This window comes from Scyliorhinus torazame, chromosome 9, assembly GCF_047496885.1.
Source record: "Scyliorhinus torazame isolate Kashiwa2021f chromosome 9, sScyTor2.1, whole genome shotgun sequence".
NCBI lineage: Eukaryota > Metazoa > Chordata > Chondrichthyes > Carcharhiniformes > Scyliorhinidae > Scyliorhinus > Scyliorhinus torazame.
In genome coordinates this window covers 9,862,165-9,880,185 of record NC_092715.1, presented here as the reverse complement: position 1 = coordinate 9,880,185, position 18,021 = coordinate 9,862,165, and the positions used below count along the sequence as shown (strand labels likewise).

The following is an 18,021-nucleotide window of genomic DNA, read 5'->3' as shown; positions in this document are numbered from 1 at the left end:
TCACATTTAAGGGATTCTTGAATCAAACCGAACCTCCCCACATACTGGCAGGGCACTCCCAGGCCTGATCCCCAGGGCAGGAGAAATTCCGGCATGGCATCTTGGCAATGCCAGCCTAGCACTCTAGCAGTGCCCTTGCCAGTCTGGCAGTGCCACATGGACATTCTGGCAGTGCCAGGTTGGCACCTGCGTTGGCACTGCCGGTGTGCAGACGTTGCACTGCCAGAGTGCCAGGCTGGAACTATCAAGGTGCCCGGATGGCACCAGCACTGCCAGAGTGCCAGCTTGGCAGAGGCTGACCACCCAATGGCCATCAATTGCCTGGGGGACCCTACCCCCAGGTGCCGTTGCGCCTGCTCCCCGTTTGAGGGAACCAGTGTTAAAAGGCTGGTGCCTCCTCAGCAAGGCCGATGGATGCCAGGTGGCAATTCAATCCAGCGGCAGCTTGGCCAAGTCAGTTTTTAAACTCACTGAACGTGCGATGATGTGCCCTGCCCACCGTGGACGGGACCCAGACCGCAACATCTCGCAAGGTCTAGTTACATCTCACGAGGCATAACGGCAGTTGGGAATCCCGGGGGAGGCATCTCCTGGGATCTACCGACCGCGTCATGCCCCAATTCCGGTGCGACGCAGTTGGTAGATCGCGCCATTTGTCAGTTATTTGGGGCCTTGGGGTCTGGTCCAGCCCACACTTGGACGTTTTTCAGCAGTGGGGAGCTGAACCTGCCAGCGACACCGGCTCCTCAGAGATTGGGATGTCATGTTGAAAGGGTGCCCCAATCTCTAAGTGAGCTTGAGTAACCCCCACACCCACAGACAAGGGCAATGTCACACCTGCACTGCCACCCAGTGACACCTGCACTGACACCCCCGATGTGGTCGCTGAGGGACCCCCTTTTCAGGCCTTCCCACCCCCCTTTTAGGACCCTTTCTTTTCAAGACCCCAACCTTTGTGAGGCCCCTTCACCCACCCTTCACCCCTCCTCAACCTTCATACCCCCTCTCATTCTCCCTTTCATGGACATGGCCCCCTCAGGCCCCATCCCTTAGCAATGCCACCCTGGCACCCCTTCACTACCACCATGCCAGCCTGGCAGTGCCACCCGGGCACCCTGACAGTGCAAGGGTGACAGTGCCAAGGTACCAGACTGACAGTGCCAAGGATCCTGGGTGCCACAAGGAGTGCCAGGGTGCCACCATGCACTGCCCCGAACACCCAGGGGTCTCCACTGGCCTGGGAAACCCCCCAGGTGCCATTACACTGAGCCCACATTTGTGTAGACCATTGCTTTCAGTGCCCAGTCGAGGCCTCGTTCGGGAGGCCATTAGTTACCGAGATGGCTGATTTAAATATTCTGATCGAGATCTCACCCAGCATTGGCGAGATCCAGATTGCGATGTCTCGCGCGGTTCGCTTGAATCTCGTGGGACGTTTCAAGTATCGCAGATCTCGTGAGAGGCCTCCCGTGAGATTTACCGGCCTGACCACGATACCATACCGGACACAACGATGCTGGCAAATCTCATCCCTGACATTATTAACCATGGCCGCGATTTAACGGCTCCGTCGTGCCCTACCTGGAGTCGAGACCAGGGAGTTGAATGTCGCGGGAGGCCGATTGCGAGATTCGCGATGCTCAAAATGTCTCGCAAAGTTCAGCCAAACCTCGCCAGGCATCACAACCTGAATCACGCCCTTTCTGGGCAAGATCCAGATGTGCACATTTAAATGAGCCATTGGGCTCTGTTACAATACCCGAGGTTAGCAGTCAATTCCAACCCCACTGTGCCCTGAGTCACAACACAATTGAATTAACAATAGTTCTTATAAAATACCCAAAGTCTCTGGCCCTTGGCTGCCCAATAGTTACAGTCACCAGGTCGGTAAGTTTAAGCACAATTGCTGTTTATTTATTACAACTTTATTTATTATAATGAAATATGCAGCAAATACAGCTGGTCATCTATTACCGAGTTGCTACTCCCCGAATTTTGGCTTTCCCCCCACCTCTACACACACACACACACACACACACACACACACACAAGACCTACAAACACAGAGGAGAAATGAGAAGTGTAAAAACATAAGGAAAAGGAAAAAGAGTCTTAGTTTCAGATGGTTGTCTTTCAGTCGACCGTCCTTCAAAGTCAGCTTTCAGATCCAGGTCATAACAAAAACAGAAAATACTGGACAATCTCAGCAGGTCTGGCAGCCTCTGCGGAGAGAGAGAGGGAGCGAACGTTTCGAGACTGGACGACTCTTTGTCAAAGCCGGAGAGAACTGGAAATAGGGTCAGATTTATACTGCTGTGGTAGGGTGAGGTGGGGGTGGGGTGGAGTGAGGGGGGGGGGGGGGGGGGGGCGGATAGGGGGCCAGTGATAGGTGGAGATTGACAAAGACATCGCGGACACAAGACAAAGGAATGTAACTGGGGGTGATTTAAGGGGCTGATGGTGGCGCAGAAAGAGATTAGAATGTGTGAATGTCAGAACCAAGGTGAGCAGAGTGTCAAAGGACAACTAGGAAGAGATGGCCCAAGTGGAGTGGGGGGGGGGGTTATTTCCCCTTTCTTTACTTTTTGCCATTATTACACGTGGACTAGATATAATGGCACCTGGGGTCTCCCAGGCCATTGGAGACCACTGGGTGGTGGAGGACAGGGCAGGGATGCACCCTGGCACTCCCCATGCCTGGGCACCTTGGCACTGCCAGGCTGGCAGGGTGGTAGTCCCAAGGTGCCTGTGTGTCACTGGGTGACATTGCCAAGGGTCAGGCCTGAAGGGGGCCATGCTCATAAAAGGGGAGATAAGGGGGGGGGGGGGGGTATGAAAGGTGGGGGGGGGGTGAGATGTGGGTATGAAAGGGGCTCATCTAGGTGGGACGGCTGATGGATGGGGGTCCTGAACGGAGGGGCCCAAAAGGAAGGGTGGGGAGGCCTGAAAAGAGGGCCCCTGGGCGACCACATAGTGGGATGGGGTAATGCCCATGTGTGCAGGCGGGGGACATTATCTGTGGGGGGTCCCTCTGGCTCGTTTAGAGATCGGGGGGGCCTTCTAAAATGACGGCCCGATCTCTGAGGAGCCGGACTTGTCGGCGTGTTCATCTCCCCACTGCTGAAAACATTTCTAAGTTTGGGCGAGACCAGGGAGAAACACCACAAGGCCAAATGTGGGTGAATACCGGTGCCGATCTTACCCAAAACACCGATGAATAACACCCAGCCAAACCTACCTAAAATGACACTTTGATTTGGGTGAATACTGCCCTATATTAATTGTTAACAAGGTCTTACAATACCATCATTCAATTCTGATGCTTATTCCTCATTGACACAGAACGCATAGTGTTGGCTTAAATATTCTCAATTTTCTTTTCCTCTTATTAGTTTTCCTGCGATAAATCGAAATGCCCCGCTCCTCCAAAATGTAATAAACATGGTGAAGTCCCCATTCACTTTGCAGATTCTGATCATTCCTGTTGCACTATCACAATCTGTGGTAAGTATGAAATTCTTCTTTCATATAATTGAAATGCGTTGTTCATCAAAACGTTAGCTGAATGTATGGATCCAACATTGGGACCAATGAGACAGGGAAATGACCCTTTTTTCTGAATCATTACTCATGGGGGATCAATGGGCTGTGAAACAGGTGGGCTCCTAAATTCTGTTGTATAAAAGAAAATAGTGCGAATGCTGGAAATCAGAAACTAAAACAGAAAATGCTGGGAAATGTCGACAGGTCTGGCAGCATCTGTGGTGAGGGGTTATTGAGTTCACATTTCGAGTCCATCTGGCTCTTCTTCGCATCCCCTCATCGCTCAAGGCTCCAAATACTCCTTTCAGGTGAAGCAACTGTGGTAATATACATCACTGTAAGTACACAAAGGGTTAATGTACATACACTACACCTAGCTAGACACTAGAGGGAGCACCAGAGACATGACACACAGACAGTCAACCAATAGGTCAGTAAGATGGGACACGACCAATGGGCAGTCACGATACACACAGAGGTGACACTACCACAGGAGGGCATTACACCAACCCATATAAAAGGACACAGCACACATGATCTTCCTCTTTCCAGTGGAGACACTCAGTGAGTACAGACACAGGGTTGATTGAACATCACTCCCACCACGTGGATTGTAGCAGACTGGTTCGTCAGTCTGAGTAGCTATAGCAGGATTAACAGTAGCGTTGAATCCAAGTAGGAGAATTGTTAATAGTTTAATAAAGTGTGTTAAAGCTATCTCCAAGTCTGAACCTTCCTTTGTCAGAGTGCACAGCAAGGAAGCAGCTTATGCTACGTCAAGAAGCATAACACGACAGCAACATTCCTCTTGCACCTCCATCAATTTGGTCTGCTATATTCACTGATCGCAATGCAGTTTCCTCTACACTGGGGAGGCTAAACACAGACCGGGTTCACTGAGCCAGCACGCATGCCCCCCAACCTTCCTGTTGCTTTCCATTTTAACTCAGAATCTTGCTCTCGTGCCCAAATGTCCACTTTTGGCCTTCTCCAATGCTCCAGTGAAGCCCAACACAAGCTGCGGGAGCAGAGCCTCATCTTCCGATTAGGCACATTACGTCGAGGAACATTCAGCATTGAGTTCAACAACTTTAGACTGGGACCTTTCCCCTCCACCTTCACCCCTTTTTATAGCCAAAACATTTCTTGTCCCAATGCAAATTCCTCCTCCCTCACCTCAATTGTTCTTTAGTTTTGTTTTCACTGAGTACTGACTGTTATTCTCCCATTAACACACTCTGATATCTATACCACTACTAACACCTTCCATAACCCTTCACACTGGCATTAATGCTTCCTCTGTCTCAAGATCTACACATTTATAATGTGATGAATGTAGTAATTTCAGAGGTATTGTATTGTAGGTATTTGGGGCAGTCAGGATCAAAAGCCTGGTTAGTGTGTGTGTGATTGTTGAAGTCCTGTTTTGTGAGAAATCCTAGTTTGAAAGACAATGAAGCTTTTGGGAGTCACGGGGTGCAATTAAAGCATCCCAAAAAGCTTGGGCCAATGGAATGTTGTTTGATTCTGGGGATTCCCTGTGGAGTTAATTCGATTTCAGCTTGGGGAGATGATGTCATTACTGGGCGGAGCTAAGTTATCAGGCATTTTGGAGGGAAAACGGGTCAGTGAGGTTCTCGCTGAGGCTGTGGCCACAAGTAAAGCAGTTTTCTCTCAGAAGGGCAGTGTGATTGGAAAGGTGAATAAACCAGCTGAAACAGCTTCTGAAGGAATACAAGCAGACTTTCTGCATAGGTCTGACAGGAGTCAGATCTTGTCTTTAAAGCAGTGTCAAGAGATCCCACTTTGTCAGAGAACATCTCTGCAAAGCAAGGACTCCTGAATGCCGGTGATATTTATTAGTGGATTGGGAGCTGCCAGATCTGCTGAGTTCTTCCCGAAGTGTCTGTTTTTATCCTAAATTTATTATTGGCGATGATAAATAGTTATGCTTAATTCTCAATGCCAATTGTGGTTGAACAATGATTTGTATGCAGGCATGTTACATAACATTGTACCACTTTCTTGCCGGTTATACCTGCTGCTGCAGGCAAGTGACATCCTCCCTTTTGATTAATGGTAAAATGTTAAAAGTGAGCAATGGGTGGCTAGGAAAGATATGCTTTTCTTTCATTCATGAGATATGGACGTTGCTGACAAGGCCAGCATTTATTACCCATCCCTAATTGCTCTTTGAGGTGGTGAGTAGCCTTCTTGACCCTCTGAAATCCATCTGGTATAGGGACTCCCGCACAGCTGTTTGAAAGGAAATTCCAGGAATTGAACTCAGTGAAACAAAGGAAACCGCGCAGTGAGTATTTTCCACTTTTCTATCAAAGCGTTGGTGAGTATTTTCTATTTTCTGGCGAAACTTCAAATTAGGAGCTGAGAGATTCAGCATTTAAATCAGGTTACTGTGGTATTTAGTGAATTTATTAATAGTAGTAAGGTTTATTATCCAATAGTAATCGCAGAGCTGCTGCAACCTCTAGAGATCTGGGACTGGATTCTCCGCACTCCGGTGCCGAAATTGAGGCCGGTGCCGGGGCGGAGAATCCATTCCGCCGCATGAAACCGGGACCGGTGCCGGCTCCCCGATTGTCCGGGCACCGAAAAGTGTGATTGGAAAGGTGAATAAACCAGCTCAAACAGCTTCTGAAGGAATACAAGTGGAATTTCTGCATCGGTCTGACAGGAGTCAGATCTTGTCTTTAAAGCAGTGTCAAGAGATCCCTCTTTGTACGCCGCGTATCGCCTACCTGCCACCATTGCTGGAGGCCCGCCCCGACATTCTCCACCCCCGACCGGCCAAAGTCCCGACAGCGTGGAGCTAATTTGGTCCTGCCAGTTGGCATACTAGCTTGGCGGTTGCGGAATCATAAAAGACAGACCAACAAAGAGGGGGGAGAAGGGTAAAAATAATTAGGATGAAGGTCAAAAGATAAGAGTCTTTACTTCCAATGGTGCTTCAGAACACACTGCTTGATCAAAGTCTCTGGGTTATAGTGGATGATGGTCTGCTTGGCACAGTCATTAATTCAATATGGTAATTATAATAATAATCTTTATTGTTACAAGTAGGTTTACATTAACACTGCAATGAAGTTACTGTGAAAATCCCCTAGTCGCCTGTTCGGGTACACAGAGGGAGAATTCAGAATGTCCAAATTACCTAACAAGCACGTCTTTCGGGACTTGTGGGAGGAAACCGGAGCACCCGGAGGAAACCCACGCAGACACGGGGAGAACGTGCATACTCCGCACTGACAGTGACCCAAGCCGGGAATCGAACCTGAGACCGTGGAGCTGCGAAGCAACAGTGCTAACCACTGTGCTACAGCGGAAGAAACAGCGACAAAGCTGCAGAACACCGCCAAACTGGTGGGGAAATCCTGCCGATGCGCTACCTATGGCACACAAGTCCAATATGGCTCTTTTGCCATTCCCAAAATATGCACAACTGTTGAAATTAAAAGCAGCGCAAGAGAGTAGCGGTCAGATAGCTCAAAACCAGGACAAGAGGGGAGAATTCCGAGTGTTCAGCCTTTGAACATCCAGTGCACCAAGATCTGACTGGCCTATTTTATTGCCGTAATTATTTTCGAACTGGCGTTTCCGGTCAGATGGCTGCCGCCAATTCCGCAGAGCCCTTGGAGACCACTCAGGGACGCCCGGAGACCGCATGGCCCAGTTTTGAAAGCTCTGCCTTGACAGGAAATTGGAGTGTGAGAGAGCGACAATCAGTTTATGGCTTCCACCCCGGTACCTGCAAATCCCCTGAGATCCCCCCCCCTACACTCTCACATTCCTGGCCATCTCTCAGGGTGTCATCCAACAAATCGCTTGTGCTTTTCTTTTGTTTGTCATTGGGAAATGGGCGTCGCTGGCTGGGCCAGCATTTATTGCCCGTCCCTGAGTGACAGATACGAGTCAACCCCATTGCTGTGGGTCTGGAGTCACATGTAGGCCAGACCGGGTAAGGACGGCAGATTTCCTTCCCGAAAGGACATTAGTGAACCTGATGGGTTTTTACGACAATTGACAATGGTTTCACGGTCAGCATTAGAATTTTCATTCCAGATTTTTTAATTGCATTCAAATTTCATCACCTGGGCAGATGATGGTGCAGTGGTTAGCACTGCTACGTTGCACCACCCGGGTTCAATCCCGGCCCCGGGTCACTGTCCATGTGGAGTTTGCACATTCTCCCCGTGTCATAGAACATACAGTGCAGAAGGAGGCCATTCGGCCCATCGAGTCTGCACCGACCCACTTAAGCCCTCACTTCCACCCTATCCCCGTAACCCAATAACCCCTCCTAACCTTTTTGGGCACTAAGGGCAATTTAGCATGGCCAATCCACCTAACCTGCACGTCTTTGGACTGTGGGAGGAAACCGGAGCATCCGGAGGAAACCCACGCACACACGGGGAGAACGTGCAGACTCCGCACGGTCAGTGACCCAGCGGGGAATCGAACCTGGGACCCTGGAGCTATGAAGCCACAAGGCTATCCACTTGTGCTACTGTGCTGCCCCCTGTTTCACCCCCACAACCCAAAGATGTGCAGGGTAGATGGATTGGCCACGCTAAATTGCCCCTTTATTGAATAAATATAAAAAATAAAAAAAATTTCATCAGCTTCCCTGGTGGAATTCGATCCCCAGTCCCCAGAGATTGACTCTGGATCTCTGGATTACTAGCCCAGTGACAATACCACTACCCCACTGTCTCCCACCTCACACACGCACCCTGGCCACAGCTGGGGCTCCGGGGAACCAGACCCGAGACACGGACCCAGAACCCCGCCGGGAACATTACTGGGACCAGGCTCAGGTAACCCCCCCCCCTCCGATTCACACACCCACCCTCTGGTCGCGGGGGTGTCCCCAATATTGAAGCCCAGCTCCTGGGTGTTTGATTGTCAGCTGCTGCCCCTGCGGTGCTGAACCCTCCACTGTTCAGGCAGAGCCTCTCAGTCTGATTGGCATGCTGCCTGCGGCATGGCATGTCCATGGGCATCCTATAAGACCATAAGACCATAAGACATAGGAGTGGAAGTAAGGCCATTCGGCCCATCGAGTCCACTCCACCATTCAATCATGGCTGATTTCAACTCCATTTACCCGCTCTCTCTCCATAGCCCTTAATTCCTCGAGAAATCAAGAATTTATCAACTTCTGTCTTAAAGACACTCAACGTCCCGGCCTCCACCGCCCTCTGTGGCAATGAATTCCACAGACCCACCACTCTCTGGCTGAATAAGTTTATCCTCATCTCTGTTGTAAAGTGACTCCCTTTTATTCTAAGGCTGTGCCCCCGGGTCCTAGTCTCCCCTGCTAATGGAAACAACTTCCCTACATCCACCCTATCTAAGCCATTCATTATCTTGTAAGTTTCTATTAGATCTCCCCTCAACCTCCTAAACTCCAATGAATATAATCCCAGGATCCTCAGACGTTCATCGTATGTTAGGCCCACCATTCCTGGGATCATCCGTGTGAATCTCCGCTGGACCCGCTCCAGTGCCAGTATGTCCTTCCTGAGGTGTGGGGCCCAAAATTGCTCACAGTATTCTAAATGGGGCCTAACTAATGCTTTATAAAGCTTCAGAAGTACATCCCTGCTTTTATATTCCAAGCCTCTTGAGATGAATGACAACATTGCATTTGCTTTCTTAATTACGGACTCAACCTGCAAGTTTACCTTTAGAGAATCCTGGACTAGGACTCCCAAGTCCCTTTGCACTTCAGCATTGTGAATTTTGTCACCGTTTAGAAAATAGCCTATGCCTCTATTCTTTTTTCCAAAGTGCAAGACCTCGCACTTGCCCACGTTGAATTTCATCAGCCATTTCTTGGACCACTCTCCTAAACTGTCTAAATCTTTCTGCAGCCTCCCCACCTCCTCCATACTACCTGCCCCTCCACCTATCTTTGTATCATCGGCAAACTTAGCCAGAATGCCCCCAGTCCCGTCATCTAGATCGTTAATATATAAAGAGAACAGCTGTGGTCCTGCCTGCGACATGGCATGTCCATGGGGATCGTGCCTGCGACATGGCATGTCCATGGGGATCGTGCCTGAGACATGACATGTCCATGGGGATCCAATTGAAGTGCTCACATTACTAACATTGCCAATTCTCTTTCAGCAATATCCTTCAGCTGTGTAGCCAGAGATCGCCTCGGTTATTTAAAAACTGTTTTTTAATTCATTTATGGGATGTGGCCGTCGCTGGCTAGCCCAGCATTTATTGCCCATCCCTAGTTGCCCTTCAGAAGGTGGTGGTGCTGCCTTCTTGAACTGCTGCAGTCCCTGAGGTGTAGGTACACTCACTGTGCTGTTAGGGAGGGAGTTCCAGGATGTTGCCCCAGTGACAGTGATGGAACGGCGATGTATTTCCATTGTACACCAGTCGCTGAAGGTAAACATGCAGGTACAGCAGGCGGTAAAGAAGGCTAATGGTATGTTGGCCTTCATTGCGAGAGGTTTCGAGTACAGGAGCAGGGATGTGTTGCTGCAGTTGTACAGGGCCTTGGTGAGGCCACACCTGGAGTATTGTGGGCAGTTTTGGTCTCCTTCTCTGAGGAAGGATGTTCTTGCTCTCGAGGGAGTGCAGCGAAGGTTTACCAGACTGATTCCAGGGATGGTGGGACTGTCAGATGAGGAGAGATTGAATCGGTTGGGATCGTTTCCGCTGGAGTTCAGATGAATGAGGGGGAATCTCATAGAAACCTATAAAATTCTAATAGGACTGGACAGGGTAGATGCAGGAAGGATGTTCCCGATGGTGGGAGTGTCCAGAACCAGGGGTCACAGTCTGAGGATACGGGCGAGACCATTTAGAACAGAGATGAGGAGAACTTTCTTCACCCAGGGAGTGTCGGTCTGTGGAATTCATTACCACAGGAAGCAGTTGAGTCCAAAACATTGTATGGTTTCCAGAAGCAGCTGGATATAGCACTTAGGGTGAAGGGGATCAAAGGATATGGGGGAAAGTGGGATTAGGCTATTGAGTTGAATGTACAGCCATGATCATAATGAATGGGAGAGCGGGCTCGAAGAGCTGAATGGCCTCTCCTGCTCCTATTTTCTATCTTTCTATGTTCTATGTTTGTCAAGAACTTAGCAGAGCAGCTCAGTGTCTCATCCATCTCCCACACTGGCAGTGACCTCCTGAAGTCGGAGCCGGTGTGTTGGATTGCATTCAGAATGAAACTCAGGAACGCATTGATTCCACTTCTGCAGCTGCCTCTCCACGAGACTAGCTCCTCTCTCAATTGAGGGGGCCGTGCGCTCAGTGATCAGCGTCCTGTTTCCCACCAACTCCTCCGTGAGAGATGCCATGGCAAGCAGACCCTCAAGCATCTCCGCCAGGTCTTCCCGTGCATCCCGCTGGACATACGGCATCTGTCACCTCATGGCCATCTCCCGAGGCCAGTCACCTGCCTCAGATTCAGCCTGGTCCGAGTCTCCAGCAATGCTCCCATTGCCAGTCCTCGGGACCTCTCTCCCTCTGCCACCACCTCCTCACATGAGTGTGATATGTATGCCCTTACCACTGTGCACTGCCAGAGGAGATGATGACCTCGTGTTAACCGACATGTGAATATTTGCACTGGTGCCTGGTTTCAACGTGACGCAGGTACTGGACTGATGCCATCCTGTCTGCTTAACTTGGGGTCACCTGCAGCTCCTGTGGATGATGCATCTGTGGAAGGATGGGCGGCGCAGTAGCACAGTGGTTAGCACTTTTGCTTCACAGCGTGAGGGCCCCGGGTTCGATTCCCGGCTTGGGTCACTGTCTGCGGGGAGTCTACACGTTCTCCCCATGCTTGTTAGGTGAATTGGACATTCTGAATTGTCCCTCTGTGTACCGAACAGGCGCCGAATGTGGCGGCTAGGGGATTTTCACAGTAACCTCATCGCAGTGTTAATGTAAGCCTACTTGTGACACTAATAAAGATTATTATTATTATTAAGTGGCCTGATGAGACAATGGAGATATGCTGCATGGTGCCCCCTACAGTGGTCCTTTAGTGGGCACTCTGGCTGCACCAGCTCACTCCCTGATCAGAGGAGCCTATGATGATTCCCACACACGTGAGACAGTCTCTGGGACCCGCACACTGGGAGTCTCCAATCACACCAAGATTGGATGTGCAAGCACCACTTTCATTCCCCCACCAGTTTGGCGGTGTTCTGCAGCATTGTCGCTGTGTCTTCCACGGTAGCGCAGTGGTTAGCACAATTGCTTCACAGCTCCAGGGTCCCAGGTTCGATTCCCGGCTTGGGTCACTGTCTGCGCGGAGTCTGCACATCCTCCCCGTGTCTGCGTGGGTTTCCTCCGGGTGCTCCGGTTTCCTCCCACAGTCCAAAGATGTGCAGGTTAGGTGGATTGGCCATGATTAAGTGTCCGAAAAGTTTGGGTGGGGTTCCAGGGATAGGGTAGAGGTGTCGGCTTAAGTGGGGGGCTCTTTCCAAGGGCCAGACAGACTCGATGGGCCGAATGGCCGCCTCCTGCACTGTGAATTCTAGGAACTCTATCGATAAGAGAAAGCTATCTTTTCTTTCTACTCTTTCATGGGATTTGGGAGTCCCTTATTGCCCTAATTGTCCTTTAACTGAGTGCTTGCTGGCCCATTTAAGAAGGCATTCAAGAGTCAACTATGAGTGGCCTATTCCTGCTCCTAATTTGTAGAGTCACATGTCGGCCAGACCAGGTAAGGACGGCAGTTTCCTTCCCTCAAGGACATCAGTGAATCAGGTGGATTTTTACAGCAATTGGGTTAATGGTGTATACTGGCTTGGATAGAGGATTGGCTGACTCGTAGAAGGCAGAAAGGGATAAAGGGGTCTTTTTCAGGATGGCAGCCGGTGACTAGTGTCACAGAGTCCTAGATGTTTACAGCATGGAAACAGGCCCTTCGGCCCAGCTTGTCCATGCCGCCCAGTTTCTATCACTAAGCTAGTCCCTCTTGCCTGCATTTGGCCCATATCCCTCTATACCCACCCTGCCCTGTAACTGTTTTTTAAAGGACAAAATTGTACCCGCCTGTCCCACTGCCTCTGGCAGCTCCTCCAGACACTCAGCACTCTCTGTGTGAAAGAATTTCCCCTCTGGTCTCTTTTGTATCTCTCCCCTCTCACCTTAAACATATGGGGCGGGATTCACCCCTACCGGGTGGGGCTGGGGTGTCCCGGCGGGACGGAGTGGCGTGAACCAGTCCGGCGCCGGGCCGCCCCAAAGGTGCGGAACTCTCCGCACCGTCAGGGGCTAGGCCCACCCCGGAGTGGTTGGCGCCATGCCAACTGGCGGCGAAGGGCCTCCGCCGGCCGGCGCGAGTCGCCGCATACGTGGGAGCGCCAGCGCGTTCTGGCGTCATCCCCGCGCGTGCGCAGAGGGATTCGCTTCCGCACCGGGAATGGCGGAGGACCACGGCCTCCGGTGTTGAAGGACAGAGTCCCCCCACGGCACAGGCCCGCCCGCGGATCGGTGGGCCCCGATCGCGGGCCAGGCCACCGTGGGGGCACCTCCCGGGGCCAGATCCCCCACGCCCCCCCCCCCCCCCCCCAAGAACCCCGGAGCCCGCCCGCGCCGCCAGGTCCCGCCGGTAAGGGACCTTCTCCAATTTACGCCGGCGGGACCGGCAACAGACGGGCTGGACATCAGCCCAAATCCAGGCCGGAGATTTCGGGCAGCCCCGGGGCCCATTGAGTCGCGCCGATCCCGCCATTCTCCGAGGCGGGCGGCGCGACTCACGCCGTCCGGTTTTTGGGAGGCGGAAGAATTAGGAGGACGGCGGGGGAAAGATTCACGCCGACCCCTGGCGATTCTCCCACCCGGCAGGGGGTCGGAGAATCCCGCCCATGCCCTCTAGTTCTCGACTCCTCTACCTTTGGGAAAATGCTCCTCATTATTTTATAGACCTCTGTAAGATCACCCCTGAATCTCCTACACTCCAGGGAAAAAAGTCCCAGCCTATCCGGCCTCTCCTTATAACCCAGACCATCAAGTCCTGGGAGCATCCTCGTCAATCTCTTCTGCACTCTTTCTAGTTTAACAATATCCTTCTTATAATAGGGTGACCAGAACTGAACACAGTATTCCAAGTGTGGCCGTACCAATGCCTTGTACAACTTCAACAAAACGTCCCAACTCCTGTATTCAATATTCTGATCAATAAAACCTAACATGCCGAATGCCTTCTTCACCACCCTGACCACCTGCGACTCCACCTTCAAAGAGCTATGAGCCTGTACCCCTAGATCTCTTTGTTCTGTAACTCTCCCCAACTCCCTACCATTAACTGAGTCGGTCCTGCCCCGATTCGATCTGCCAAAATGCATCACCTCACATTTATCCAAATTAAACTCCATCTGCCATTCATCGGCCCACTGGCCCAATTGGTCAAGGTCTGTTGCAATCCTAGATAACCTTCTTCACTATCCACTATGCCACCAATCTTGGTGTCATCTCCAAACGTACTAACCATGCCTCCTACATTCTCATCCAAGAGATGGTGTGCCTCAGGGGTCAGTGCTGGGCCCACAACTTTTCACAACATACATTAATGAAGGAACTGAAGGCACTGTTGCTAAGTTTGCAGATGATACAAAGATCTGTAGAGGGACAGGTAGTATTGAGGAAGCAAGGGGGCTGCAGAAGGACTTGGACAGGCTAGGAGAGTGGGCAATGAAGTGGCAGATGGAATACAATGTGGAAAAGTGTGAGGTTATGCACTTTGGAAGGAGAAATGGGAGGCACAGATTATTTTCTAAATGGGGAAATGCTTCGGAAAGCAGAAGCACAAAAGGACTTGGGAGTCCTTGTCCAAGATGTTCTTAAGGTTAACGTGCAGGTTCAGTCGGCAGTTGGGAAAGCCAACGCGATATGAGCATTCATGTCGAGAGGGCTAGAATACAAGACCAGGGATGTACTTCTGAGGCTGTATAAGGCTCTGGTCAGACCCCATTTGGAGTATTGTGAGCAGTTTTGGACCCCGTATCTAAGGAAGGATGTGCTGGCCTTGGAAAGGGTCCAGAGGAGGTTCACAAGAATGATCCCTGGAATGAAGAACTTGTCGTATGAGGAACGGTTGAGGACTCTGGGTCTGTACTCATTGGAGTTTAGAAGGATGAGGGGGGATCTTATTGAAACTTACAGGATACTGCGAGGCCTGGATAGAGTGGATGTGGAGAGGATGTTTACACTTGTAGGAAAAACTAGAAGCAGAGGACACAACCTCAGACTAAAGGGATGATCCTTTAAAACAGATGAAGAGGAATTTCTTCAGCCAGAGGGTGGTGAATCTGTGGAACTCTTTGCCGCAGAAGGCTGTGGAGGCCAAATCACTGAGTGTCTTTAAGACAGAGATAGATAGGTTCCTGATTAATAAGGGGATCAGGGGTTATGGGGAGAAGGCAGGAGAATGGGGATGAGAAAATAGCAGCCATGATTGAATGGCGGAGCAGACTCGATGGGCCGAGTGGCCTAATTCTGCTCCTATGTCTTATGGTCTTCATTAGACTTTTAATTTCAGGAGTTTATTGAATTAAATTTCACCATCTGCCGTGGTGGGATTTGAACCCAGATCCTCCAGAACGTTACCCAAGGTGTTTGAATTACTAGTTCAGTGACAATACTACTATCCACTGCCTCCTCCTTTCTTACAGCCCATTTCAGATGCCCCTTCCTCAACCTCGGCATTAAGTGGGCCATTCCACTGTGGAACACCTCCCCTCCAATGCACTGAGGCCTATTGTTCTGACATTCTAGCCTTGGCAGGTCAGACCTCAGCGCCAGTTGGCAGTCACATTCAGGCCCCTGAAGGCACAAGGAACAGACACCCAACTACTCTTCTTTGCACAGGTCCATGCCCTTTCTGCACAGGTCCATGCCCTTTCTGCACAGGTCCATGCCATCTGCACAGACCCATGCCATCTGCACAGGCCCATGCCATCTGCACAGACCCATGCCCTTTCTGCACAGGCCCATGCCATCTGCACAGGCCCATGCCCTTTCTGCACAGGCCCATGCCCTTTCTGCACAGGCCCATGCCCTTTCTGCACAGGCCCATGCCATCTGCACAGGCCCAAGCCCTTTCTGCACAGGCCCATGCCCTTTCTGCACAGGCCCATGCCATCTGCACAGGCCATGCCATCTGCGCAGTGCAAGCCTAACTGAGAGACGCGCTACTTTGTGGGCGGGCGATAATTGACCACCCATCATGATATTGCGGTAACTATGTCATCTTGGGCGAGGGTGGGTTTCAGATCTGCTTTTGCCTGCGCTGACTTTGGGCACATTCCAAAGGGAACATTTAAGCCTCGATCTTAACAAATTGATCCCAACAGAGGGCCATTTTGTCGGAGAGACCTTTCGATGGACTCTCAGCAGCTCCAGAAGTCCCTGTGGAAACAGGGTCCAGCTTAGGGAGACACTCGACCTCCAAGATCAGAAGAACGTTCTCATATTGGACCTTACACTGAGATCAAGCCTGACAAGGAAGCGTCTGCGGCCTCTGAGGAAGGGAAATTCCCACCACAAAGTCCTCTCCACCAAAAGAGGCATTGGAAAGCTTTCCACTGTGGTCCAGGGATTACTACTGCCCTCTTCAGTTAACAATAATAATCTTGATTCTCACAAGTGGGCTTGCATTAACACTGCAATGAAGTTACTGTGAAATAAGTTACTGGATCAATAGGAACAGCTGGGGAAGGCTAGGAAAGTGGGGCTGGATTCTCCGCCATCGGGATGCTCCATTTTGCGGGCAGCCCGGGATTTTCCTGACGGCGTGGGACTGCCCCACAATGGGAAACCCCATTGTCCAGCCGGCGTAACGGGGCACCCCACCGGCGTGCTGAAACCGGGCGGGGCGGAGCATCCAGCCCTGCGTGTCTTTTTCTCCCAGTGGACCCAGGGAATGTTGCCATGTCACACACCATCTGGTTTTCTCATTGCCGCGGCTGTGATCACCTTTGACTTCAGGCAAATTGCAGGAAAAAAGTCCAAAACCAATTAAATCTGATGCACATTGATTTCATTTCTTATCCAGAAAGGGGTAAATGCTTTCATTCACAAAACTCTAAAATTCCGGACCATTACCTTGGATTCAAACCCAGAACTCTGAAAAGACAGTATGTAAATTTACTTAATTGCCCAATTTGCCAGAATAAATTAAACTGAAGCACGTTTTTCTTTTTGCAGATCCTGTCTGCCCCTTCAACAACACTTCACTAAAGCCGGGTCAAGTGATACATAAGAAGCTTGTCTCATCCTGCACCACATTCAGTTGTGTCCGTCGTGGCAGTAGCCTGACGCTAAAAGTATTAAAGTCAAAGTGCCCAGAAACTTGCAAAGAGGTAGTATCCTGTGATTTTATTTTATCTTTTATTTATTCATTTAAGGGATGTGGTTTTTGCTGGCTTGGCCAGCATTCATTATCCATCCCTAATGACGCTGCAGTCCGTGTGGTGTAGGTACACCCACTGTGCTGATAGGGAGAACGTTTCAGGATTTTGACCCAGCGACAGGGAAGGAACGGCAATATATTTCCAAGTCAGGAATCTATAATGTTTGCACCTCTCTGTAATTTCACCTCAGATTTGTTCTTCTACATCCTCCTCACGAGTTGGTGATCTATACACTACATGCAGCAGTGTAATTCACCTCTTTATTCCTTAGCTCCAGCCAAATTGATTCTGTCCTTGAACCCTCTGTGACACCGTCTTTCTCCAGCAATACTCTCCCTAACCAATACCACCACCCCTCTTCATTTCCTTCCTTGCCTATCTTTTTTGAACAGCTTGTACTCAGGAATATTTACCACCCAGTCCTGTCCTTCCTTCAACCTCTGTTATAGCCACAACATCACATTTCTACATCGCAATCTGTGCCAGTAACTTCCCAATACTCACACAGACGAACAGTAACCCCGATTTAGACTCATTACTTTCTCCATTACCCCGACTTCACCAATTAACTTATGAGTGCTCTCTGACGCTCCCAGTATTTTGTGCACACTGGTATTCCTCTCTAATGTTTTCACTTGGTTTGCACATCCCTGCCGACTACGTTTAAAGCCCTCCCAACAGCACTAGCAATGTACTGAATCCCAGCTCGGTTCAGCTGCAACCCATCCGCCTTTTACCATCGTCCCCAGAGCAAGTGCGAGTGTCTGAGGAATCTGAAACCCTCCCTCCTGCACCATCCTTCCAGCCCTGCATTCATCTGCATTATCCTCCTGATTTTGTACTCACTTGCATGTGGACCTGGGTGTAATCCAGAGATTTGAGGTCCTGTTTACTCATTTTCTACCTCACTCCCTTAATTCTGATTGCAGGCCCACATCCCCCTCCCTACCTAAATCATTGGTACCAATACGGACCATGACCTCTGGCTGTTCCAGAAGAATGTCCTGTCGCTGCTCTGTGACATCCTTGACCCTGGCACTTGTGCTGAACTGTGTGAGGG

The 18,021-nt window shown here is 50.4% G+C and overlaps 1 protein-coding gene across 1 annotated transcript in view; it reads left to right on the top strand.

The window, feature by feature from the left end:
• Positions 1–18,021, top strand: part of LOC140429946 (uncharacterized) — a 134,333-nt gene that overhangs the window by 20,203 nt on the left and 96,109 nt on the right. The window contains exons 3-5 of the mRNA XM_072517536.1: positions 3,393–3,504; positions 5,786–5,854; positions 16,756–16,910. Of these exons, the coding sequence (XP_072373637.1) occupies positions 3,393–3,504; positions 5,786–5,854; positions 16,756–16,910 (336 nt within the window). The remainder of the gene's footprint in view (positions 1–3,392; positions 3,505–5,785; positions 5,855–16,755; positions 16,911–18,021) is intronic.